This window comes from Phyllobates terribilis, unplaced genomic scaffold, assembly GCF_046119375.1.
Source record: "Phyllobates terribilis strain yellow unplaced genomic scaffold, ASM4611937v1 Scaffold_11__3_contigs__length_659146591, whole genome shotgun sequence".
In the NCBI taxonomy this organism is placed as follows: domain Eukaryota; kingdom Metazoa; phylum Chordata; class Amphibia; order Anura; family Dendrobatidae; genus Phyllobates; species Phyllobates terribilis.
In genome coordinates this window covers 567,986,075-568,011,653 of record NW_027362771.1, presented here as the reverse complement: position 1 = coordinate 568,011,653, position 25,579 = coordinate 567,986,075, and the positions used below count along the sequence as shown (strand labels likewise).

The 25,579-nt window shown below is 49.0% G+C and overlaps 1 protein-coding gene across 5 annotated transcripts in view; it reads right to left on the bottom strand.

The window, feature by feature from the left end:
* LOC141166937 (uncharacterized) overlaps positions 1–25,579 on the bottom strand; it is a 182,840-nt gene that overhangs the window by 10,648 nt on the left and 146,613 nt on the right. For all 5 annotated transcript variants that reach the window (XM_073654159.1, XM_073654158.1, XM_073654162.1 and 2 more), the window contains 3 exons: positions 15,111–15,306; positions 9,181–9,271; positions 56–140 (listed from right to left, as the gene is read on the bottom strand). In XM_073654159.1, the coding sequence (XP_073510260.1) occupies positions 56–140; positions 9,181–9,271; positions 15,111–15,306 (372 nt within the window). The remainder of the gene's footprint in view (positions 1–55; positions 141–9,180; positions 9,272–15,110; positions 15,307–25,579) is intronic.

Sequence of the window (25,579 nt, the reverse complement as noted above, 5' to 3'; positions counted from 1 at the left end):
GTTTAGAAACATATCAATCCCATAAGTTACAGTATATGAAGATCATTTTTCTTACCTTTGTTTTTTTTGCTTTTTGTAAACTTTTAATAATGGTACTCTTGTTGGGATTTGGAATCCTATCCTCCCATTGCCTTTTATATCTATTTTGAAAAGGAAGAGCAAAATTGAAGTCATATGTGTAATGATGAAGCAACACGTACCATGAAATATCCATGACAACTTCCTATAGCGAATCCCTTAGTATCAATGCTTTTACAGTAAAGAATCCACTCTAAATGACCAATTTATCATTTGCTATTTATTGAATTCGCTTTCCTTTTTTGTCTTGTTGTATTCGCTGACTTTTTTTGCTCCAAATTCTTCAAACTAGCGTATGCGATTTATGAATTTGGCACAAAATAAAAAAAAATGCTCTTTAATTTTGACTTCAACCATTTTTTGGGGACTTTTCAGCATTAAAAGTTGCAGATTTTATTTTTTTAATTTCGCACTTTTGTCTAATAATGTGCCAAATTGGAAACTTCACCTGAAACCTTACTCCAGGCAAAGACTGAAGTGAAATGCGCCCAAAAAAATGCATTATTTGGTAACATTCGAATTTCAGGTATCGGTCTAAAGTTTCAGGATAAGAAAAGTTGCAAAGAAAAATCAAAACAGACTCTTCCAATAGAAAAGCAGTTTTCTTATGTGAGGTTTTTAATTGGGCAAGGCTGATGGACAGGTCTGGTCACATGTTCCTCCATCAGTAGCCATTTTATGGACTGGAGAGCTGTGCAGTCTGTGAGGAAAGCTGCACTAACAAAAGCAGGAGGAGAACCTGTCATCTATAATATAATCGGGGATGCGTCCCTCTGTCTGAAGCCTTTATAGACTGCGCATGCGCGACGCGCAGTCTGGCTCCAGACAGAAGACCGCATCCAGCCGTTACAGGTAAGAGGAGTGTATGGCGCCGGAGATCCCGGTATGCGTAGACACTAAACGCATACCGCGATCTCCGGCGCCATGCTTACCTGACTGGGAGTAGTGTTGCCGCGGCGCGTCTCTTCGCCGGAGACTGGGGCAGGAGTGAGGCGTCAGATCGGCGCATGCGTGTAACGCTATCCGGCGCCATTTTACTGAAGACACATTTGCAATGTGTCTTCAGCAAAATGGCGCTGGACAGAGCAATGCGTATACCAGGATTGGGGGATGAGGGGTGCAACGCATACAGGGATTGGGGATGAGGGATGCCACGCATACTGGGATTGGGGGTGAGGGGTGCCATGCATACCGGGATTGGGGGTGAGGGGTGCCATGCATACCGGGATTGGGGGTGAGGGGTGCCATGCATACCAGGATTGGGGGTGAGGGGTGCCATGCATACCAGGATAGGATGGTGGAGACAGGATGGGGGCAGCGCAAATACCAGGATGGGGGCAGCACATACCAGCATGGGAGACCATATACCAATAAAAATGCTCGCCACCCGGGCGTAGAACGGGTTCAATAGCTAGTACCTATATAATAGTAAGTGCCACAAAATCATTTTCCCAACATATCTTTTAGCAGTGTCCCCCAACTCCAGTCCTCAAGAGCTACCAACAGGTCATGTTTTCAGGATTTGCTTAGTATTGCCCAGGTGATGAAATAATTCCATGTGAAGGTACTTCAATTATTACCTGGGCTATACAAAGTAAATTCTGAAAATATGACCTGTTAGTGGCTCTTGAGGACTGGAGTTGGGGAACACTGTCTTATTAGTATAAAAATAATGTGGCCGACCCTGGTAACTCATTCTGCAGCTACAGGAGTCAAATGGTGCAATATTTTTAATGAGACCCAATTGAAAAAATGATTTTTTTTAGGCCCAATTGCGTGCATTTAAGAAAGGAGAAAAAAATTCTCCACAAAAGGTGGACAAACCTTTTAAAGGGAACCTGCCAGGTCCGATAGCACTATTAACCTGCAGATTTAGGGTTAATCTTCAGGTTAAAGGGGTTGTCCATTACAAGGATCTGATCCTTGATCCTGAATGTTTGCTCCCATTAAAATAAAAACACTTATACTCACCTCCCGTGCAGACGTCATTCCAGCAGTGTCAGCACTCTTGTTCCCGGGGCTCATGGGAGGTTATGTCACGTGATCCCTGGCCAAATTAGTGCTAGCATCAATGTGTGACGCCTCAATTCTCGAAGGAGCCCTTTTGGTCTTGAGTTTACCCTGGGTGTTGGGGGACTCGGTATCGAGCCCTGTGACGAAGAGATGGGATGTAGCCATGGCCCGGACCCGACCCGTGCTCAGGGCCGTCACATGAAATGGCAGATGTTGTGGGCTCGTCCGGGTTCAGTGGCTTATTTTAACGACTATGCCACCTGTGGTGCATGGTGAAGGGTCACCAGCGCCGCTGCAGTCCGCCGAGGCCCGGTGTCGTGGCGGCCAAAGTTCTCACTGCTCCCCACAGGCGGAGCAAGGCCTCAGGGCAGGCAAACAGGAAAGAGAGGGGGTAGTAGTGCGGGGAGTACGGGCACCGCGTCGCATGGTATGGCGTGTAATGAACAGTCCGGAGGCCATAGGGGTGAACTTCCAAGGCTTTACTCACTTAGAGATGACAGCGGGAAGGCGACTCCCTGCTCCCCGCGGAGTCCTGCGGCCACCAAGGGACGGGGGTCCGACTACCTCCGAGAAAGTCCAGTGTTCGGTAGCGACCCTACACCAGATTGTTCCTGCACTACAGATTTCACCCTTTCCCGTCTGAGCTCCTCTCAGGACTAGGGCACGGGTGGCAATTCCTCTCCATCCGATGCCCGGTGGGATCCTCAGGGCCTAACCGGGCTTTCCCGTCCAGAACATGGAGTGCAAGGTCGGGTGTCAGGGGCCGGTACCCCTCTTGCAGCCGGAATCCCTCTGAATAGATCAGGTAGGCAAGGACAGGTGGCATACTCCGCTCCGTCTGCATCCTCCCCGGGACCCATTTGCTGGGGAGCCACACTCTAAAGCTCCCGGGCCTTCTTGATCCTGGTCCTCGGCCGGGTTGAGACATTCCTTGTCTGCAACCTACCTCTCGTCCCAAGGCCAGGGTACGAGGGCTGTGTCCCTTACCGGCGCAGGCCCACACAGGATCTGCGCTCCCGGAGGGAGGTCACATTACACACAGTATTTTGACCGCACAGGACGACCAACTAATTAACTAATTAGCAGAAGGACCGCTTGACAGACAGACTGCCAAAAGACTAGCCAGGGCTAGACAAAAGGACCAAGATCAAAGATGGCTTTTTATTAAATATGAATTCTAAAGTGCAACTAACTTGTAAGTTCTCCACCCTCACCCACTAACTGGTTCCTACCACTTTGTGTTCCCCAGTCTCCCTGTAACCAGGGGAGCAGCACCTAGTGCTTACCTCAGAGGAGGAACACTACACTCCATTAAAGAAGTGCAGCATCCCTGTGGCGGTCAAACCCTCAGGGGCGCCACAAATTTCCTTGCCTTCAGATGTATAAGTAATCAAAAGGAATTGAGCGCCAGCCACAGCTCTGACTTCTCTATGATTACGTATACGCCTGAAGTAGTAACAGCACTGGCACGAGAGGTGAGTATAGGTGTTTTTATTTTAATAGAGGCAAACATGCAGAATGAGAAGGGGTTGTCCTAATAGTGAAGAACCCCTTTAACAGTGTTATGAACAGGGCCAGTGTCAGCACCCGGCGCACCTGGGCATGTGCCGGGGCCCTAGACCATCAGTCGGCCTACTAGCCGTCGGGCCCGGGAGCCACTTCCCCTGGATCTCTCTGCAGGACCGCCGGCGGTGCTGTTTGCCTTTAATTGTGCTTGTGCGTCGCCCCAGCCATGTCATTACTAGCAGACACAGCCGCACAGTGCACTGCTAGCGGCCATGTCTGGGGAAATGCCGGCAATCAAACAGCACTGGCGTTACTGCAGAGATCCTGGGGGGAGCGGCGCCCGGACCCCGACGACAAGTGGGCCCCCCTGACGGTCGAAGGCCATGTCTCTGACAGCCAAAGACACTCCGGCAACCCTGCACAGCTGCACGGGACACAGGCCGGGGGCATGTAAGTGAGGCTTGTTGCCAGCTTCCCCAATCCCCATATTAAATATACTTCTAATGCGCCTGTGTGTGTGCATGCATGACTGTATGTATATTTATGTCTGTTTTATATGTGTTTTTAAGAATTTATTTTCAAATATGTATGTATGTCTGTACAGTGGTGGCCAAAAGTATTGGCACCCCTGCAATTCTGTCATATAATACTCAGTTTCTTCCTGAAAATGATTGCAATCACAAATTCTTTGGTATTATTATCTTCATTTAATTTGCTTGCAAGGAGAAAACACAAAAGAGAATGAAGCAAAAATCAAATCATTGATCATTTCACACAAAACTCCAAAAATGGGCCAAACAAAAGTATTGGCACCCTCAGCCTAATACTTGGTTGCACAACCTTTAGCCAAAATAACTGCGAACAACCGCTTCCGGTAACCATCAATGAGTTTCTTACAATGCTCTGCTGGAATTGTAGACCATTCTTCTTTGGCAAACTGCTCCAGGTCCCTGATATTTGAAGGGTGCCTTCTCCAAACTGCCATTTTGAGATCTCTCCACAGGTGTTCTATGAGATTCAGGTCTGGACTCATTGCTGGCCACCTTAGAAGTCTCCAGTGCTTTCTCTCAAACCATTTTATAGTGCTTTTGGAAGTGTGTTTTTGGTCATTGTCCTGCTGGAAGACCCATGACCTCTGAGGGAGACCCAGCTTTCTCACACTGGGCCCTACATTATGCTGCAAAATTTGTTGGTAGTCTTCAGACTTCATAATGCCATGCACACGGTCAAGCAGTCCAGTGCCAGAGGCAGCAAAGCAACCCCAAAACATCAGGGAACCTCCGCCATGTTTGACTGTAGGGACTGTGTTATTTTCTTTGAATGCCTCTTTTTTTTTCCTGTACACTCTATGTTGATACTTTTTGCCAAAAAGCAATACTTTTGTCTCATCTGACCAGAGAACATTCTTCCAAAACGTTTTAGGCTTTCTCAGGTAAGTTTTGGCAAACTCCAGCCTGGCTTTTTTATGTCTCGGGGTAAGAAGTGGGGTCTTCCTGGGTATCCTACCATACAGTCCCTTTTCATTCAGACGCCGACGGATAGTACGGGTTGACACTGTTGTACCCTCGGACTGCAGGGCAGCTTGAACTTGTTTGGATGTTAGTCGAGGTTCTTTATCCACCATCCGCACAATCTTGCGTTGAAATCTCTCGTCAATTTTTCTTTTCTGTCCACATCTAGGGAGGTTAGCCACAGTGCCATGGGCTTTAAACTTCTTGATGACACTGCGCACGGAAGACACAGGAACATTCAGGTCTTTGGAGATGGACTTGTAGCCTTGAGATTGCTCATGCTTCCTCACAATTTGGTTTCTCAAGTCCTCAGACAGTTCTTTGGTCTTCTTTCTTTTCTCCATGCTCAGTGTGGTACACACAAGGACACAGGACAGAGGTTGAGTCAACTTTAATCCATGTTAACTGGCTGCAAGGGTGATTTAGTTATTTCCAACACCTGGTAGGTGCCACAGGTAAGTTACAGGTGCTGTTAATTACACGAATTAGAGAAGCATCACATGATTTTTCAAACAGTGCCAATACTTTTGTCCACCCCCTTTTTAGGTTTGGTGTGGAATTGTATCCAATTTGGCTTTAGGACAATTCTTTTTGTGTTTTTTCATTGAAGACAAATTAAATGAAGATAATAATACCAAAGAATTTGTGATTGCAATCATTTTCAGGAAGAAACTGAGTATTATCTGACAGAATTGCAGGGGTGCCAATACTTTCGGCCACCACTGTATGTGCACGTATCTGTGTATATGTTTGTGTATGTTGTGACAGTCACTGGTAAAGTGCTGGAGGGGAGATATGTTTCCCTGAGGCTATTGGCGTCAGTGAATTGAAACCGTTAAGTTTCCTCCAGCATGTTATGTGCAAGGAGGGGTTAAGTCTCCATTTCCAAAGGGCGAGTTTTTATGAGAACAACCATAGAGCGGGTGGGAGGTTGTTCTTCATATCTCCTCCCCAGGATGTGGTCTGAGGGAGGTTTAAATACTTGGCCAGCTGAGGCATTCAGCGTTCAGTAGGTCGGGAGTGAGGAACTCCAGATCTGTTTATGTGGAGCTCTCCTGAACCACACAGAGTATCTGCATTCTGAGCAGGTGGATCCGTGCCTCCACAAAGACTGTGTTTATGTGTTGCCATTTTACTTCGCCTTTCCTGTTTGCCCAGCGGGCTGTTTTTTTCTTTTGTGGACTTAATGTTGGTTTATGCTGCACTTTTTAATAAACCAACCAGAAGTTTTAAAGAGACAGCATACCTGAGTCTACCTCCGTGTGCAGCTGAGCGAGTGATCTGCCACAATGTGCATGTCTGTGTAATGTCTGTTTGCATATTTACAAACCATGCGTGTGTGCGTCCATGCCTGCGTACTGCGCGTGCATGTTTGCGTACTGCGCGTGCATGTCTGCATACTGCGCGTGCATGTCTGCGTACTGCGTGTGCAAGTGTATGTCTGCGTACTGCGTGTGCAAGTGCATGTCTGCGTACTGCGCGTGTGCGTGCATGTCTACGTACTGCGTGTGCGCATGTCAGCGTACTATGCGTGCGCATGTCTGCGTACTGTGCGTGCGCATGTCTGCGTACTGCGTGTGCGTGCGTATGTCTGCGTACTGCGTGTGCATGTCTGCATACTGTGTGTGCGTGCGCATGTCTGAGTACTGCGTGTGCAAGTCTGCGTACTGTGTGTGCGTGCGTATCTGTGTACTGTGTGTGCGTGTGTAGCGCCCCGAGGGTTCGGCTGCTACAGGGGTACTACATCTCTGCCAGAGGTGTGATATTCCACTCCCGGGTAAGGATGGAGTATGGACCAGGGCCCAGTTAGCTGTATGCATCACACACACCCCATTTCCGGGGGACAGCTCAACGGTGCTCCCATTAGACAGTAATGCAGGCACGACAGAATCTGTCCCTGGCTGGAGTGGGGAGGGGGGAGGAAAACCCAGTGATGTAGGAGCAGAAGGGGACGGTTTCTGAGCATAGATAGGAGCTCATTGGTTGCTGGTCACCTGAGCTCACACACTAGGGGAGGGTGTATAAGGTGGGCACCATCTTAGTTCTGGGTCAGAGAGTTCAGTGAGAGAAGGAGTTCAGCCAGAGGGGGCTGACAGGGAGCTGTGGCTCAGTCTGGGTCCAGCTCCACGAGGCAGGCCTAGAGTGAAGGCCGGAGCCAGAAGAAAGGAACAGAAACAGAAAGGAACAGAAACAGAAAGGAACAGCAAAGAAAAGAGAAGTACCCAAAGTGTAGAAGGGCTCAGAAACAAGAAGGCAGAAGGGACTCTAAGAGCCCATGAGAATACCGGGTGAAGGGTCAGGCAGATTAAGGGTACCGGATCCCAAGTTGGTGGAGGAGAAACTACCCTCAGCCAAAGACCGGAGGTCATGATCATTTATTGGTGCGACACCTCATCAAACCTGCTAGGAAGGCACCATATAGAACAGCGGGGAACGGGGCCCACGTTTACCCGTGCAGATCCGCGGTAACTGGACAAAAGTTGGTCACTGGTGGGGCAGGCCAGAGAAAGGATGGAAGGGGGTCCTTTGCCATATTCCTGAATTGCCTGGGGGTTGACCGAGCCCCTCACCTGGTGGACGCAGTACGGCTCGGGCGGTCATTGCTGACAGAAGTGACTGGGAATATACGAACTGTGAGTAAAAGACCCTGGACTGCAACACGTTGTCTTTGTGCTTTTTGCTTCGCCAGCACTAACGGTACTGGGACTCCCTGTACCATCACCCCCACCATCCACTACACTGCCCTGGGGCTGCACTCTTCCCGTGGGGAGTAACACTACCTCAGCTGCAAACACCATCAGCCTCAGCGGTCTGCCTTGCAGCGGCGGTTCATAATAGCCGCAATCCACGGGTGGCGTAGTCGGACATTACCTACAGCACATAGCAGACTACCACTGGTCTGACCACCCTGAGCCACGGGACCGGGCCGCCACTACTACTCCCAGCATTGCCCTGAAGCCCGGTTCCGAGTGCCCCAAGGCCCAGGGGGCGAGTCACGTGCATGTCTGCATACTGTGTGTGCGTGCATGTCTATGTACTGTGTGTGCGTGCGTGTCTGTGTACTGCGTGTGCATGCATGTCTGCATACTGTGTGTGTGTGCGTGTCTGCATATGTGAAGGATGAGGGACAGGCTGGGCCCTGTGTTGTATATCTATATTTATCCGCCGTATCTGTATATCATGAATCTTGGGGTGCGTTAAAGGGGGTCCACTAAGACTCTTTCACCCGGGGCCTACGAAAACCTGAAGCCGGCCCTGGTTATGAAGGTGCCCAGGGCAGTACTGAATGAGCAGCACCTGGAAGAAAAATTAATTATATTCCTCCCAAGAGCTGTCGGCTTTCAGTCATGCAGGCATGTCGGTGCAATTACAGTCACCGCTCACAACACTGTAACAGTGTCCCAAACTGACTGATTGCCGGCTCTGTACTGAGCGTGAGCTGTCAGTTAGTGCCAGAGTGTTCTTACAACTGCCGTTTTCAGTGCTGAGTGCTGTCGCTGTACCGGCACGCCTGCATGACTGAAGGCCAGCGGCTCCCAGGAGAAATGTACTTAGTTTTCTCCCATGTGCCGCACTTTCAGTACAGCCACCATGCACCTATTAACCAGCAGATTAACCCTACAACTGCAGTTTAATAGCGTTATCGGACCTGACAGGTTCCCTTTAAACAAAAAAAGACAACTTAATAAGTGCAAGGACAACCCCTTCTCATTCTGAATGTTTGCCTCCATTAAAATAAAAACACCTATACTCACCTCTCCTGCCAGTGCTGTTCTACTGGCGGTATAAATAGATATATAGCTTTATAGTACAGGTGAATACGATTACAGCTATGCCCATTTTGATCCAACAGACATCAAAATTGGACTTGTTTCCATTTCTTTCGACAGATCTCACAGTCTGAGGAAAAACATTGGACATGTGCATGGCCAATAGAATGTCGGAGATACAAGTGCTATCTGTGAAAATCATGTATAGCTCTCGTCCGAGAAAATCGATCGTATGAATAAGCCCATAGAGGTAGAATAAATCAGCAATTAGAATGACATGACATGACAAACTGTATAATCACCTTACTAGAGCTCGGCATCCAAATACTGTCAAGATCACAAGAACAACCACTGATGATAGAACCAGAATACTCAGCATCGTAGTATTTGGGACTAGAGAATAAAAAAAAATAAGGAAAAAAAAAATCACAAAAAAACACCCAAAAATTTTTTGAGCAAATTTACCTATTTTCTAAACATCTAACCCATGTAAATACTTTTATGCCCAAAAATTATTCTAAAAGTGATACCTTTTATTGGATAACCAAACAATTATATTTGCAAGCTTTCAGAGCATATAATCTCCCTCATCAGGCAGTAAATCTGCCTGACGTTCTCTGTGCTTTGGAAGTTTGAAAATATATTTTTCTGCTTAGCCAATAAAGGTGTCACTTTTGTCTTTTTGTGCCTAAAAGTATTTACATAGCTTTTTCTGGCTAACCCGGTACCACAATATAATTTTTCATCAGTGATGCTCGTTTCAGGGTCTGGACTAGTCCCTACACACTGTGCACTGTGCGATGTGCATAATGACAACCCGTGTTCTGTTTCCTGCTCAGATTAGCAGTAACAAACTGGCAACAAAGCGCTGTGTCAGAATACCTAGCGTGCAGACACCCCACAAGTGACATCACTGGTCTCTGCACACCGGGTATCCTGACTCCACACTTTGTTATCGGCATGTTACCGCTGATCTGAGCAGTACTGTACATAGAGCGAACTGTCATTGTGCACAGCATGCAGGGACTAGCCCAGTCCCTGAAATGAGCATCGCTGATGATGCATCATTTCACTGAGGGGGGAGGAGCTGTGGCAGTAACCGCAGCCACTGCCCCTTGATGACGCATCATTCGAGTATCCAGCACGCACTGGTATACTTAAAAGAGCCATTATTAAAAAGGAAGTGAAAAAAAATCAGTTTGATGATGTAGTTAGGGAACGGTAGGGAAATTTTAATGCAAGTGTATTAGAAAATAGTTTAGATTATGGCACTAAATAGTTGGTTTAGGAGGAAAATTACTTTGGCCTTTGGACTACTCCTTTAAGCAGGGTCTTCAAAGAAAATAATTAATTACAAAGTGACACCTTCAATGACATATATGGCTAGGGGTCTGTGAATATTATCATACAGTGTGGGGGGCTGTAGTTACCATCCTACTGCGTGGAGGGCAGTGATCAGGGCCGGCGTCAGCACCCGGCGCACCCGGGCAAATGCCGGGGCCCTGAGCAGGCAGAGGGGCCCACTGGCGGTCGCGCACCCCGCTGGGCTATGGGCGGAGGAGAGCCGTGTCAGCGCCCGCCCTTCTCCGCCGCTTGCTCAGGGCCCCGGCAGGCGGATACTTACCTCTCCCCGTGCCTCCGCAGATCAGCTGTCTTCCTGCTCTGCGCTCCCTGTGACGTCTCAGGTCAGAGGGCGCGGTGACGTCTTTACACCGCGCCCTCCCCTGAGCCGTCACAGGGAGCGCTGAGCGGGAAGACGCCGACAACGCTGGAGTTCGGACCCGAGCAGCGGGCAGCAGGCAGCGGGCAGCAGGTAGCAGGTGAGGAGAAGGGAGGTGAGTATTTGATTTTTTTTTTTTAATGTATGGAGGCATGGGGCAGTATAAAGAGAAGGGCGGGGGGCATCCTGCATGGGGCATTATAAAGAGAGGGGGGGACATCCTGCATGGGGCATTATAAAGAGGAGGGGTGACATCCTGCATGGGGCATTATAAAGAGGAGGGGTGACAGCCTGCATGGGGCATTATAAAGAGGGGGGGGGACATCCTGCATGGGGCATTATAAAGAGGAGGGGTGACATCCTGCATGGGGCATTATAAAGAGGAGGGGTGACAGCCTGCATGGGGCATTATAAGGTGGGGAACAGCCTGCATGGGGCATTATAAAGGGGGGGGGCAGCCTGTATGGGGCATTATGTGGGGGGTAACAGCCTGTATGGGGCATTATGTGGGGGGTAACAGCCTGCATGGAGCATTATAAGGGGGGGACAGCCTGTATGGGGCATTATATGGGGACCGGTATCCTGTATGGAGCGTTATATGGGGGCCAGTATTCCGTATGGGGGCCAGTATTCCGTATGGAGCCTTATATGGGGGCCAGTATTCCGTATGGAGCCTTATATGGGGGCCAGTATTCCGTATGGAGCCTTATATGGGGGCCAGTATTCCGTATGGAGCCTTATATGGGGGCCAGTATTCCGTATGGAGCCTTATATGGGGGCCAGTATTCCGTATGGAGCCTTATATGGGGGCCAGTATTCCGTATGGAGCCTTATATGGGGGCCAGTATTCCGTATGGAGCCTTATATGGGGGCCAGTATTCCGTATGGAGCCTTATATGGGGGCCAGTATTCCGTATGGAGCCTTATATGGGGGCCAGTATTCCGTATGGAGCCTTATATGGGGGCCAGTATTCCGCATGGAGCCTTATATGGGGGTCAGTATTCCGCATGGAACCTTATATGGGGGTCAGTATTCCGCATGGAGCCTTATATGGGGGCCAGTATTCCATATGGAGCCTTATATGGGGGCCAGTATTCCATATGGAGCCTTATATGGGGGCCAGTATTCCGTATGGAGCCTTATATGGGGGCCAGTATTCCGTATGGAGCCTTATATGGGGGCCAGTATTCCGTATGGAGCCTTATATGGGGGCCAGTATTCCGTATGGAGCCTTATATGGGGGCCAGTATTCCGTATCGAGCCTTATATGGGGGCCAGTATTCCGTATGGAGCCTTATATGGGGGCCAGTATTCCGTATGGAGCCTTATATGGGGGCCAGTATTCCGTATGGAGCCTTATATGGGGGCCAGTATTCCGCATGGAGCCTTATATGGGGGTCAGTATTCCGCATGGAACCTTATATGGGGGTCAGTATTCCGCATGGAGCCTTATATGGGGGCCAGTATTCCATATGGAGCCTTATATGGGGGCCAGTATTCCATATGGAGCCTTATATGGGGGCCAGTATTCCGTATGGAGCCTTATATGGGGGCCAGTATTCCGTATGGAGCCTTATATGGGGGCCAGTATTCCGTATGGAGCCTTATATGGGGGCCAGTATTCCGTATGGAGCCTTATATGGGGGCCAGTATTCCGTATCGAGCCTTATATGGGGGCCAGTATTCCGTATGGAGCCTTATATGGGGGCCAGTATTCCGTATGGAGCCTTATATGGGGGCCAGTATTCCGTATGGAGCCTTATATGGGGGCCAGTATTCCGCATGGAGCCTTATATGGGGGTCAGTATTCCGCATGGAACCTTATATGGGGGTCAGTATTCCGCATGGAGCCTTATATGGGGGCCAGTATTCCATATGGAGCCTTATATGGGGGCCAGTATTCCATATGGAGCCTTATATGGGGGCCAGTATTCCGTATGGAGCCTTATATGGGGGCCAGTATTCCGTATGGAGCCTTATATGGGGGCCAGTATTCCGTATGGAGCCTTATATGGGGGCCAGTATTCCGTATGGAGCCTTATATGGGGGCCAGTATTCCGTATCGAGCCTTATATGGGGGCCAGTATTCCGTATCGAGCCTTATATGGGGGCCAGTATTCCGCATGGAGCCTTATATGGGGGTCAGTATTCCGCATGGAACCTTATATGGGGGTCAGTATTCCGCATGGAGCCTTATATGGGGGCCAGTATTCCATATGGAGCCTTATATGGGGGCCAGTATTCCATATGGAGCCTTATATGGGGGCCAGTATTCCGTATGGAGCCTTATATGGGGGCCAGTATTCCGTATGGAGCCTTATATGGGGGCCAGTATTCCGTATGGAGCCTTATATGGGGGCCAGTATTCCGTATGGAGCCTTATATGGGGGCCAGTATTCCGCATGGAGCCTTATATGGGGGTCAGTATTCCGCATGGAACCTTATATGGGGGTCAGTATTCCGCATGGAGCCTTATATGGGGGCCAGTATTCCGTATGGGGCCTTATATGGGGGCCAGTATTCCTTATGGGGCCTTATATGGGGGCCAGTATTCCGTATGAAGCGTTATATGGGGGCCAGTATTCCGTATGGAGCCTTATATGGGGGCCAGTATTCCGCATGGAGCCTTATATGGGGGTCAGTATTCCGCATGGAACCTTATATGGGGGTCAGTATTCCGCATGGAGCCTTATATGGGGGCCAGTATTCCGTATGGGGCCTTATATGGGGGCCAGTATTCCTTATGGGGCCTTATATGGGGGCCAGTATTCCGTATGAAGCGTTATATGGGGGCCAGTATTCCATATGGAGCCTTATATGGGGGCCAGTATTCCATATGGAGCCTTATATGGGGGCCAGTATTCCGTATGGAGCCTTATATGGGGGCCAGTATTCCGTATGGAGCCTTATATGGGGGCCAGTATTCCGTATGGAGCCTTATATGGGGGCCAGTATTCCGTATGGAGCCTTATATGGGGGCCAGTATTCCGCATGGAGCCTTATATGGGGGTCAGTATTCCGCATGGAACCTTATATGGGGGTCAGTATTCCGCATGGAGCCTTATATGGGGGCCAGTATTCCGTATGGGGCCTTATATGGGGGCCAGTATTCCTTATGGGGCCTTATATGGGGGCCAGTATTCCGTATGAAGCGTTATATGGGGGCCAGTATTCCGTATGGAGCCTTATATGGGGGCCAGTATTCCGCATGGAGCCTTATATGGGGGTCAGTATTCCGCATGGAACCTTATATGGGGGTCAGTATTCCGCATGGAGCCTTATATGGGGGCCAGTATTCCGTATGGGGCCTTATATGGGGGCCAGTATTCCTTATGGGGCCTTATATGGGGGCCAGTATTCCGTATGAAGCGTTATATGGGGGCCAGTGTTCCGTATGGAGCCTTATATGGGGGCCAGTACACTGTGTGGAGCGATTCGCCGGTTTCTGAGCTATTGTGGAATTTACAGTAGATATCACTCATGTAATGTAAGAAGTGAAATCTTTGCATTGTACTATATATATATATTTCTCTGCGGTATCTGTGCATCATGAATCGTGGCATGTGTTAAAGGGGCCCACTGAGACTCTTTCGCCCGGGGCCCAGAAAAACCTGGAGCCGGCCCTGGCAGTGATGACCATCATACTGTGTGGGGGCATTGGTGGTCATCATACTGTGAGGGTGGCTGTGTTAGTGCCGCAGTACATCTCTCTCTCCATGTCTTAAAAAGTTGGTATGCTTGCCCTTCTGTGACTGAGGCTACATGCCGTGATGGGACTTTTGCTATGGGGTCTTGTGATTTCTATATACAGTGCATCCCTGCACATGAGCACTACTATAATAAAGAGGTACTGAGGGTCATTATTATAAAAAGGCAAAATAGAGGGGGATCATTATTATAAAGAGGCACACTGAGGGATCGTTATCATCACAGGGAGAGCACAGGAGGCATTATTATTATTTTTATTAAATTATTATTACTAGGAGTAAGTACAGAGAGAATATTATACTGTTATTGTGTGGGACACAAAAGGAGAATACTATTGCTATACATGGCACAGAGGGGGCTTTATAACTGTCTAGAGCACTGTTAATAGCACTACATGGTTTGTATAGAGGTGGGAAATGGGAAATAAGCAAGCTAAAGATATTTCTGTGTTACATTTTTCAGGGACGAGTTATGGATGGAAGAAGTGGTCATGGTGGTCTGGACTAAATGGAAAAGAAAAGGGAAAATTAATGACTGATCAGCGGAGACACTACCGGTGAGAAACCTGTACAGTATACACATATGTGGTTTGCAGAGCCCTTTTGTAGAACTGATATTACCATTATATGGTCACTGTATGGTGGTAATATCAGCTGTAGTACAGTAGCTTTGGTTAATGATCAGTATGGTGATACTATCAATATGGTATATGCTGGTAATATGTTGTTATGATCTGGTGATATTTTCTGTTATACTGCGATATTAAATCTTATATAGCGGTATTATTGAAACTATGAAGCTACCTGATTTGGTGTGAAAAGTCTGCACATTGCTCCATTCACTCCATGGCCCCTGGTAGCAGTGGTTTCCATTTGTCTCATGTAACTGTACTCGTACCTTCACAGAGTAATTACTACTAGGTTGTAGCTGTATTCCCAATTTGAGCACAATGTAATCATTAGTTTCTGGTTTGATAATACCTGGGCAGTCGAAAGCAACCTGTCAGTAAATAAAAATGTAATCATTATTACACTGTCTTTACCTATGTCCAATAAAATTATAGACCATGTAACGACTTCCCCAGACCACCCCCAGATGAAGTCTTGGTTGCGAAACGCACGTTGTATTAGAATTATTTTAATAGTTAGTATCATCACAGCAGCAGAAATGGCAGTATATGTTGTGAGACTTAAATACCTGCTACATCAAGTGCCCCTTTTGGGGTTTTAATTTAAGCATAGCACTCCTTAATGCAAAGGCCAGGTTTCTCATGACAGGTTGCACAATGGTAAATTGTGTCCTTTCATATTCCCCTCTTGGAGCATTCTTTGCACCTTTTTTGTGTTCTACCTTTCTTCACTGTTTGAGGAACCTTCCCAGGAAAATGTTGACCTGGTACGAACCTTCCTGAGTGCCAAACATTAAGGCCTTGATGACTGCCTCCTGAAACTGAAGGAAGATCCCCGTATTGACTGCACATCAAAACAGCACAAAAGGATTATACAGTGCCATCTGTACAATGTGCACGTCCATCTTTTCATACCATACTTTAGCATTTCACATGGCGCTGTATGGTTTGAGGACCTGATCTGACAAGTCTACACCCCCATGAATCTATATATATAATTGTCTTATCCCGTCTGTCTGTCTGTTTGTCTGTCTGTCCAGAAAATCCCGCGTCGCTCATTGGTCTGGCAGCGGCCAATCAGCGCCGCGGGATTTCTGAAAAAAGATGGCGGCCGTTAGCGGCTCATCTGTGGGACGGAACTCAGCAGCGATGCGAGGCGCTCATCTCCCGGCCGGTACCAGCAGAAGGACCTCGACCGCCGGACCCATCTGCGGGACGGAGATGCAGCCGGGAGATGAGCGGCTCGAGGCGCTCATCTCCCGGCCGGTAGCAGCGGAAAGACCGCCGGCGTCGCTGACCTCCATGCGGAAGGGAGGACCGGGGAGCGGCGCTGCGGGTCGGGATACTTCTGCTGCGAGCGCCCGCTCATGTCCCGGGTTCTCGCTGCGGAAGTAGCTGCACAGGCAGCGCCGCTCCCCGGTCCTCACCAAGACGATTCGATGATTGGTCGCGCTCTTCGGACCCGACCAATCACTGATCTTGCCGCAAAAGTTAAACACTACTGTGCTGATTGGTCGCGGACGCTGCCCGCGACCAATCACCAATTTGGGCGCCAAATTTAAATATCGGCCGCGACCAATCAGCGATCTTGGCTCCACATTTAAACACCGCTGTACTGATTGGTCGCGGACGCTATTTAAATGTGGCGCCAAAATCAATGATTGGTCGCGCCCAGCGTCGGCGACCAATCAGCACAGCGGTGTTTAAATGTGGAGCCAAGATTGGTGATTGCTCGCGGACGATATTTAAATTTGGCGCCCAAATCGGTGATTGGTCGCGGGCAGCGCCTGCGACCAATCAGCGATTTTTAACACAAATGTCCGGACCTTAGTAACACCATGCGGCTACTGTGGGGACATCAGCGGCTAGGGTGTGAAGGGAGGACCGGGGAGCGGCGCTGCGGGTCGGGATACTTCTACTGCGAGCAGTCGCTCATCTCCCGGCTTCTCGCAGCGGAAGTAGCCGCACAGGCAGCTGCCCGCGACCAATCACCGATTTGGGCGCCACATTTAAATAGCGTCCGCGACCAATCACCGATCTTGCCGCCCCATTTAAACAGGCGGCTGCTGTAAGGGCAAACAGGGTAATGGGATGTATCAGAAGAGGTATAGCTACAAAGGATGAGAACATTGTTCTTCCACTGTACAAAGCACTGGTCAGACCACACTTGGAATACTGTGCTCAGTTATGGGCCCCAATATATAGAAAGGATATAAATGAGCTTGAAAAGGTACAAAGGAGGGCAACAAAATTAATAAAGGGAATGGAGGGACTGCAATACCCAGAGAGGTTGGCAAAACTAGGACTATTCAGCCTGGAAAAGAGAAGGTTGAGGGGGGACATAATAAATGTGTACAAATATGTTAGGGGACAGTATAGAGATCTTGCCCGGGATTTGTTCAAAAGGAGGGATATTACGGTAACAAGAGGGCATTCACTAAGACTGGAAGAGAAAAGGTTTCAGCACCAGCATAGGAAGGGGTTCTTTACGGTAAGAGCAGTGAGAATATGGAATTCACTGAGTGAGGAGACGGTAATGTCGGATTCACTACACCAGTTCAAGCGGGGACTGGATGCATTTCTAGATACCAGGCAGATTTCAGCATATACTTAAAAATAAAATAAAATAGTAGGTTGATACAGGGATTTATTCTGACTGCTGGTTTCAGAGTCGGGAGGGAATTTTTCCTCAGGTGAAGATTGGCTAAATCATTTGGGGTTTTTGCCCTCCTCTGGATCAACTTTAGCAATTACAGAACTAACAGATCGAACTTGATGGACGCAAGTCTTTATTCGCCTTTACAAACTATGTTACTATGTTACTATGTTACTGTGATGATTGGTCGCGGACGCTAGCCGCGACCAATCAGCGAGCTTGGCGCCAAATTTAAACAATTCTCTGCTGATTGGTCGTGGACGCTAGACGCGACCAATCAGCGAGATTGGCGCCAAATTTAAACAACGCTCTGCTGATTGGTCGAGGCCGCCGGCCGCGACCAATCAGCGATTTTGGCGCCAAATTTAAACCCCGCTCTGCTAATTGGTCATGGATGCTGGCCGTGACTAATCTGCATTATTGGCGCCAAATTTAAACCCCACTCTGCTGATTGGTCGTGGCCGGCAACCGCGACCAATCAGCAGTATTGGCGCCAAATTTAAACCCCGCTCTGCTGATTGGTCGCGGTTGCCGGCCGAGATCAATCAGCAGTATGGGCGCCAAATTTAAACACCGCTCTGCTGATTAGTCGCGGTCGCCGTCCGCGACCAATCAGCAGTATTGGCGCCAAATTTAAACCCCGCTCTGCTGATTGGTCGTAGTTGCCGGCCATGACCAATCAGCAGTATTGGCGCCAAATTTATACCCCGCTCTGCTGATTGGTCGCAGTTGGCAACCGCGACTAATCAACATTATTGGCGCCAAATTTAATCTCCGCTCTGCTGATTGGTCGCGGTTGCCGGCCGCGACCAATCAGCAGTATTGGCGCCAAATTTAAGCCCCGCTCTGCTGATTGGTCGCGGTTGCCAGCCGACATCAATCAGAAGTATTGGCGCCAAATTTAAACACCGCTCTGCTGATTAGTCGCGGTCGCCATCCGCGACCAATCAGCAGTATTGGCGCCTAATTTAAACCCCGCTCTGCTGATTGGTCGTGGTTGCCAGCCGCGACCAATCAGCGATTTTGGCGCCAAATTTAAACACCGCTCTGCTGATTGGTCGCGGCCGGCGATTGCGACCAATTAGCATTATTGGCGCCAAATTTAAACACCGCTCTGCTGATTGGTCGCGAACGCCGGCCGCCATCAATCAGCGATTTTGGCGCCAAATTTAAACCCCGCTCTGCTGATTGGTCGCGGTTGCCGGCCGAAACTCGTCAACATTGTTGGCTCCAAATTGCCGGCCGCGACTAATCAGCATTATTGCCGCCAAATTTAAACACTGCTCTGCTGAATGGTCGTGGCCGTGACCAATCACCATTATTGCCGCAAAATTTAAACCCCGCTCCGCTGATTGGTCACGTTCGCTGGCCGCGACCAATCAGCATTATTGGCGCAAAATTTAAACCCCGCTCTGCTGATTAGTTGCGACCGCCGGCCATGACCAATCTGCGATATAGGCGCCAAATTTTAACACCGCTTTGCTGATTGGTCGCGGTTGCCGGCCTCGAGCAATCAGCGATTTTGGCGCCAAATGTAAACACCGCTCTGCTGCTTGCGCCCGGTCGGCCGCATACCTATTCTAGAATAGCCGATGCATTAGAATCGGGCCACCATCTAGTTTATTATAATCCAGGAGATAATCTGGCATTGGAACTTCTGTTGTGGTACCTCGAACAGAGACAGAGGAGTTGTTGTCACAATGTATGATGATCAAGATACAACCCTCTTGTACTTATACTTGACCACCAGCGTGTTGTCGCTGCATTAGGCTCTGCTGTCACTTTTTTTCAGCAGTTACCCAATTAGCGGCTATGGGAAACCTCCATAATTTCTTCTCACATTGCTGCACATGCAACTGTACCTCTTGAAGAGTTGGATGCTAGTGTAAAAGTTGTCAACATAGAGGTAATAACTTGGGATGAGCGAACACGAACTGTAAAGTTCAGGGTTTGAACCTAACACCTAGTGTTCGGTACCGAACCTCAAACTTTTTTACCGGAAATTCGGTTTACTGTTCGGGTTCAGATACCGAATAAAAGTTTGTTGAAAGGCTTCAAAGCAGCCAATCAACAAGCTTTTATGCTGTGGGCACTTCCAAAACCATCACAGCAATATCAAGTAATGACATGGCTGTGATTGGCCGGCGCACCCTGTGAACCGACCTATATAAATGCCGGATCACAAGTGCTTCCGCCATTGTGCTCTGCTTAGCATAGGGACAGGACACAGTTGGAGTAAGGGACAATGTAGGTTCAGTGTGTGTGCAAAAAATCCTCACTTTTTTTACTCGCCATGTGTGTTTGTGTGTGGGGGAGTAGTGTGCCTAAAAAAAAATTTTCTACTCTACACTTGTGTCTGTGAGAGTTGTGTGCCTTTAAGCCACTTTTTTTAACTTTTTTTTTACTCTGCACCCGTGTCCGTGGGAGTACTGTGCCTAAAAAACAAATTTTTCTACTCTGCACCCGTGTGTCTGTGGCAATAGTTTGCTTAAAAACAAATGTTTCTACTTCAAAAAATGTGAAGAGCATCAAATAGGGGACGTGGCCGTGATGCTGCTGGTGGTGGTGGTGTAGCTGCTGCAAGGAGAGGACGTGATCGTTCTTTGCCTGCTACGTGCCTTAATGAAACACCTTCCTCTGGTGTATGCAGGCGACAGGACGGTCTGCGTCATTTTGGGGGTAAAGTACCGCTACACGAATGGTGAGACCAGAACATGTTGAGGTGATGTTAGATTGGATGGCTGAGAGTGCTTCCAGTTCCTTCGCATGATCTTCCACCCGATCCCCTGCAGAAAGCGCACAGTTGGCACCTGAGGACCATGGTCATACGACTTGCAGTTCACCCCCTGGCAAATCAGCCAAGCAGTCTGAGCCACAAGTCATGCAGCAGTCTCTTCTGATTTTTGATGATTCTGCTGGCTGGGGTTCTGTGGCCCATCCACCAGGACCTGAACCAGAAGTAGAAGTGACTCAGTGCACTGATGCCCAACCACTTGTTATGTTGGAGTATGACAACATTGGAGGGCTAGTGCACATGGTCAACAGACCACCACAGCACATCTCAGAGGATGATAAAACACAGGTGCCAACAGCTGTGGCTTTCTGCAGTGTGCAGACCAGCAAGGACGGCAGAGTGAGGAGTGGGTGGAAGATGATGCGGGGGATGATGAGGCCCTAGACCCCACAAGTAGCGAAAGCCATCCTAGTGAAGTGCGCAGTTCGGAGGAAGAGGAGTTGGTAACGCTACCCCAGCAGCACAGTAAAACAGGGAGCAGCCGGTCCTAGGCAGTACGTCGGCTGCTACCGCCCACCGTGCCGAGGAAATGAGCAAACTGAAGCCAGCTCCATGGCGAGGCATTTCTTCAGCCAATGTTCTGACAAGACACGGGTGGTTTACACGCTGTGCCATCAGAGCCTGAAGCGAGGCATAAATGTTCTGAGCCTGAGCATCACAAGTATGACGACGCATCTAATTTCCAAGCACGAGGTGAAGTGGAGTACACATCTAAAAAGCATGACAGATCTGAGCCTCCTCCTGCTCCTTCTTCTGCTGCGGTCTCTGCCTCTTCCACTTGTGGCGCCCCTGAGGGTTCGACCGCCACAGGGATGCTGCACTTCTTTAATGGAGTGTAGTGTTCCTCCTCTGAGGTAAGGACGGCGTGATGATCAGGACCCTTTCTTCACATCCAACACCACACTTCTCCACCAGAGGGAGCTAGAATGCACTAGGTGCTACCCTCCTGGTTACAGGGAGACTGGGGAACACAAAAGTGATAGGAACCAGTTAGTGGGTGAGGGTGGAGGACTCACAATTTAGTGACACTGTAAATCTAATATTTAATAGAAAGCCATCTTGTCTTTCATTCCTTGTCTGTTCTTGTCCTGTTCCTTGTTAGTCAAGTACACCGGCTGACATGTACTGTGATCTCCTACCCTGAAAGTGGATCCTGTGTGGGCCTGCAGGGGATGGAGACACGGCCCTAGTCCCTAGGCCTTGGGACGATGGGCGGGCGGGAGATAAGGAATATCTCAGCCCGGTCGAGGACCATGAGCAAGAAGGCCCGGAGCTCTAGAGTGTAGCTCCCCAGCAAATGGGTCCCGGGGAGGATGCAGACGGAGCGGTGTATGCCACCTGTCCTCGCCTACCTGATCTATTCAGAGGGATTCCAGCTGCAAGAGGGGTACCGGCCCCCGACACCCGACCTTGCTACTCCATGTCCTGGTTGGGAAAGCCCGGTAGGCCCTGAGGATTCCACCGGGTATCGGAAGGAGCGGAGCCGCCACCCGTGCCCTTGTTCTGAGAGGAGCTCAGAGGGAGACCCGGCCTATCTACACACACACAGACGGGAAAGGATGAGGTCTGCAGTTCAGGAACACTCTGACTTGCTGGACTTGCTCGGAGGTAGTCGGATCCCCGTCCCTGGTGGCCGCAGGACTCCACGGGGAGCAGGGAGTCGCCTTCCCGCTGCCATCTCTGATGTGAGTAAAGCCTTGGAAGTTCACCCCTATGGCCTCCGGACTGTTTATTCTGCGCCACACCACACGACGCGGCGCCCGTACTCCTCTACTACTACCCCTTCCATCCTGTCCGTCTGCCCTGAGGCCTTGCTCCGCCTGTGGGAAGTAGTAAGAACTTTGGCCGCAATGACACCATGCCTCAGCGGACTGCGGCGGCGCTGGTGGCTCGTCACCAGGTGCCACAGGTGGCGTAGTCGGAATCAGCCACTGAACCCGGATAAGCCCACAACACCATTTTAAATGTGACGGCCCTGGGCACGGAGCGGATCCGGGCCTCGGCTGCACCCCATCTCTACAACAACTGGACCCGTCTTCGAGTCTCCATCTTCCCAGGGCGGGGGCTTCGAGGCGTCACACACTCACTCACAATCAACAGGGCCACCTGGCTCCCCGCAAAGAGAGGATGCGACAGCACCACCTCCACCACCAGCAGTGTCACCAAGCATCTCCACTCTGTCCCATGGAAGTGTTCAGCTTTCCATTCCACAAACCATCGAGAGAAAGAGGAAATACCCCCTTTCCCACCCACGAGCCATGGTCCTGAATGACAGCATTTCCAAATTCCTGGCCTTTAAAATGCTGCCATTACGGCTGGTGGAGATGGACAGTTTTAAAAAAACTGATGGAGGTGGTTGTCCCACAGTACGTTGTTCCCAGCCGCCACTTCTAGGCGGGCCATCGCTAACCTGAACCCCTATGTTGTGGATAAATCAGGTGTGAATTGCGCAACACCATCAGTGGCAAGGTCCATATAACCACTGATGCATAGACCAGTAAGCATGGCCAGGCACGTTACATCTCCCTAACTGCCCATTGGGTAAATATAGTGGTAAATATAGGGACAGAGGGGGAAGGTGTTCTAGTGCATGCCATACCACCACCGAGGATTGCTGGATGTTTCTCTGTTCATGTTGCCTCCCCCTCCTCCTACTCTGCCTCCTACTCCTACTTCACTTCCTCCACCGCCTTCTCATCCGGTCAGCGTAACACCTGCACGACCAACTTCAGCAAGCACAGCCAGGCAGCCGGGGGGAATGACAGCAAGCTGTTGTCATCTGTTTGGGGGACAAATCACGCACCGCGCAGGAGCTGTGGATTGGGATCAAACAGCAGATGAGTTATTGGTGCCGGTTAACCTCAAGCCCGGCCTGGTGGTGTGCGATAATGGGCAAAATCTTGTAGCAGCTCTGTGATTATTATTTTTTATTTCTTAGCTTTTTTAATTCCAAGTAATTTAAAGTAATTTCCCTATCCACATTTGTTTGCAGGGCAATTGTCCTGCTCTTACCTCCATTTAGCTTCCTTTTCAGTCCCTTAGCCCTTACTATGACCATTTTACAGCCATTTTAAAGCACCAAAGTTCAAGTCCCCATTAACTTCTTTTGAGTTCGGGGTCAAGTCTGAATGCCGAGCTTTAAACTACAGTTTGGCCGAACCCGAACATCCACAGGTCTGCTCATCTGTAGTCACTTACACTGCAATGTCCGCTACTCTACCTATAGCTAAAAAAAGAAAACGTCCTTTGACGCAGACTCTGATCAACAGAGATACTGATCAGAGCGATGCAGCCACAGGAAGCGCAGGATGCCGTGCACAGGTAAAGGGTGCAAAAAAGAGTGTGCCAAAAATACAATTGGGGAGTGGGGGGATTGGGAGTGGTGGGATGGGGGGAGGTGGAACAGGGAACAGCTGCTGTTGTGATCATAGATCGGTCACGCAGAAGCCAGCACAGCACAGCACAGCACAGCACTGGATGACAGGAGACAGGAGATCGCAGGAGGATTGCACTGGCCACTAATGATATTCCTTTCTCTCAGGTACACAGAGGATGTACTGTATACAACCATTTTGCATTCCAGATCTGAGGAAAAGATGGCGTATAGAGTGGTGATCACTATTTTAAATCCACCCGTTTTGGCGCCGATTGGTCAGTAACTATTGTTCAGCCTATCGGCGCCAAAACAGTTAATCAGCATGTGTAAAATCGTAATTGCTTTATCCATTGTGATTGGTGCGGTCTCAGACAGCAGCCATCTTAACTCTGTCACTGCGCGATGCAGCATGGTGATTGGGAATAGCGGCGCCATACATATATGGTAGTTTGCGGGAACCCACTTCCCGCAAAGCAGTCCATGTATGATGGTTGATGTGAAGGGGTTAGGCCTTCCCACCAGGGCCAGACAGGCCATCTGGCAGTTCTCACAAATGCCAGATGGGCCGGTCCAGCCATGAGCCTCCTTGTCTGCTGTGCTGTTAATAGCATCAGCGTCCTCTGGACGCCGATACTATTAAAAGTTGTGACAGAGCACAGAACCACAGGCTCCATCACATACTCAGGAAGAGCGCAGGCATCCCTTCTACCGGGGGCCTGCTGGAAACCAGCGCATGCAAGTGACTGTATCACACCACCAGCATCCACTGAGAGACAAGATGGAAGATACGATAAATATGGATGCACGTCACTCCATTTTGTTCAGGTGCCCAGATAGGATATCACTCCTTAAACAAGGAGGCATTATTATTAGAAGAAAGCACAGAGGGTGGTTGTTTTATTATAAGGAGGTGCAGGGTCATAATTATAAGGGGTCAAGGGTGAGTATTATTAAAGGAGTCAGAGAAATTAGTATAAGGCAGCACAAGTTCTAGAGGTGTTAGAATATGAAGATGGTCTTGGAAAAGCAGTAAAGTACAAATGTCTCTGTGTTATATTTTACAGGGACGAATTATGGACAGAAGAAGATGTCATGGTGGTCTGGACCAAATGAAAAGGAAAAAATAAAATGAACGACAATAATCAGCGAGAACGTCACTGGTGAGAACCTGCACAGTACACACATACAGTCATGACCGAAAGTGTTACCACCCTTGAAATTGTTCTAGAAAATGAAGTTTTTCTCCCACAAAATATTGCAATTACATATATCTTGTTATACACCTGTTTCTTTTCTTTGTGTGTATTGGAACAACACACAAAAAAACTGAGAAAAAAACCTCAAATTGGACATCATTTCACGCACACAGTTTAACCAAAAATTGTTGGCACCTTTCCAAAATTGTGGGTAAACAACTTTTGTTTCAAGCATATCATGCTCGTTCAAACTCACCTGTGGCAATGAACAAGTGTGGGCAATAAGTAAATCACGCCTGAAACCAGATAAAAAGGGGAAAAGTTGACTCAATCTTTGCATTGTGTGTCTGCGTGTGCCACACTAAACATGGACAACAGAAAGAGAAGAGGAGAACTGTCTGAGGACTTGAGAACTAAAATTGTTGAAAAATATCAACAATCTCAAGGTCCATTTCTAGAGATCTTGGTGTTCCTTTGTCCATGGTGCACAACATAATCAAGAAGTTTACAACCGTTGGCGCTGCAGCTAATCTCCCTGGACGTGGACGACAGAGAAAAATTTATGAAACACTGCAACGCAGGATAGTCCGGATGGTGTATAATCAACCCCAATCAAGTTACA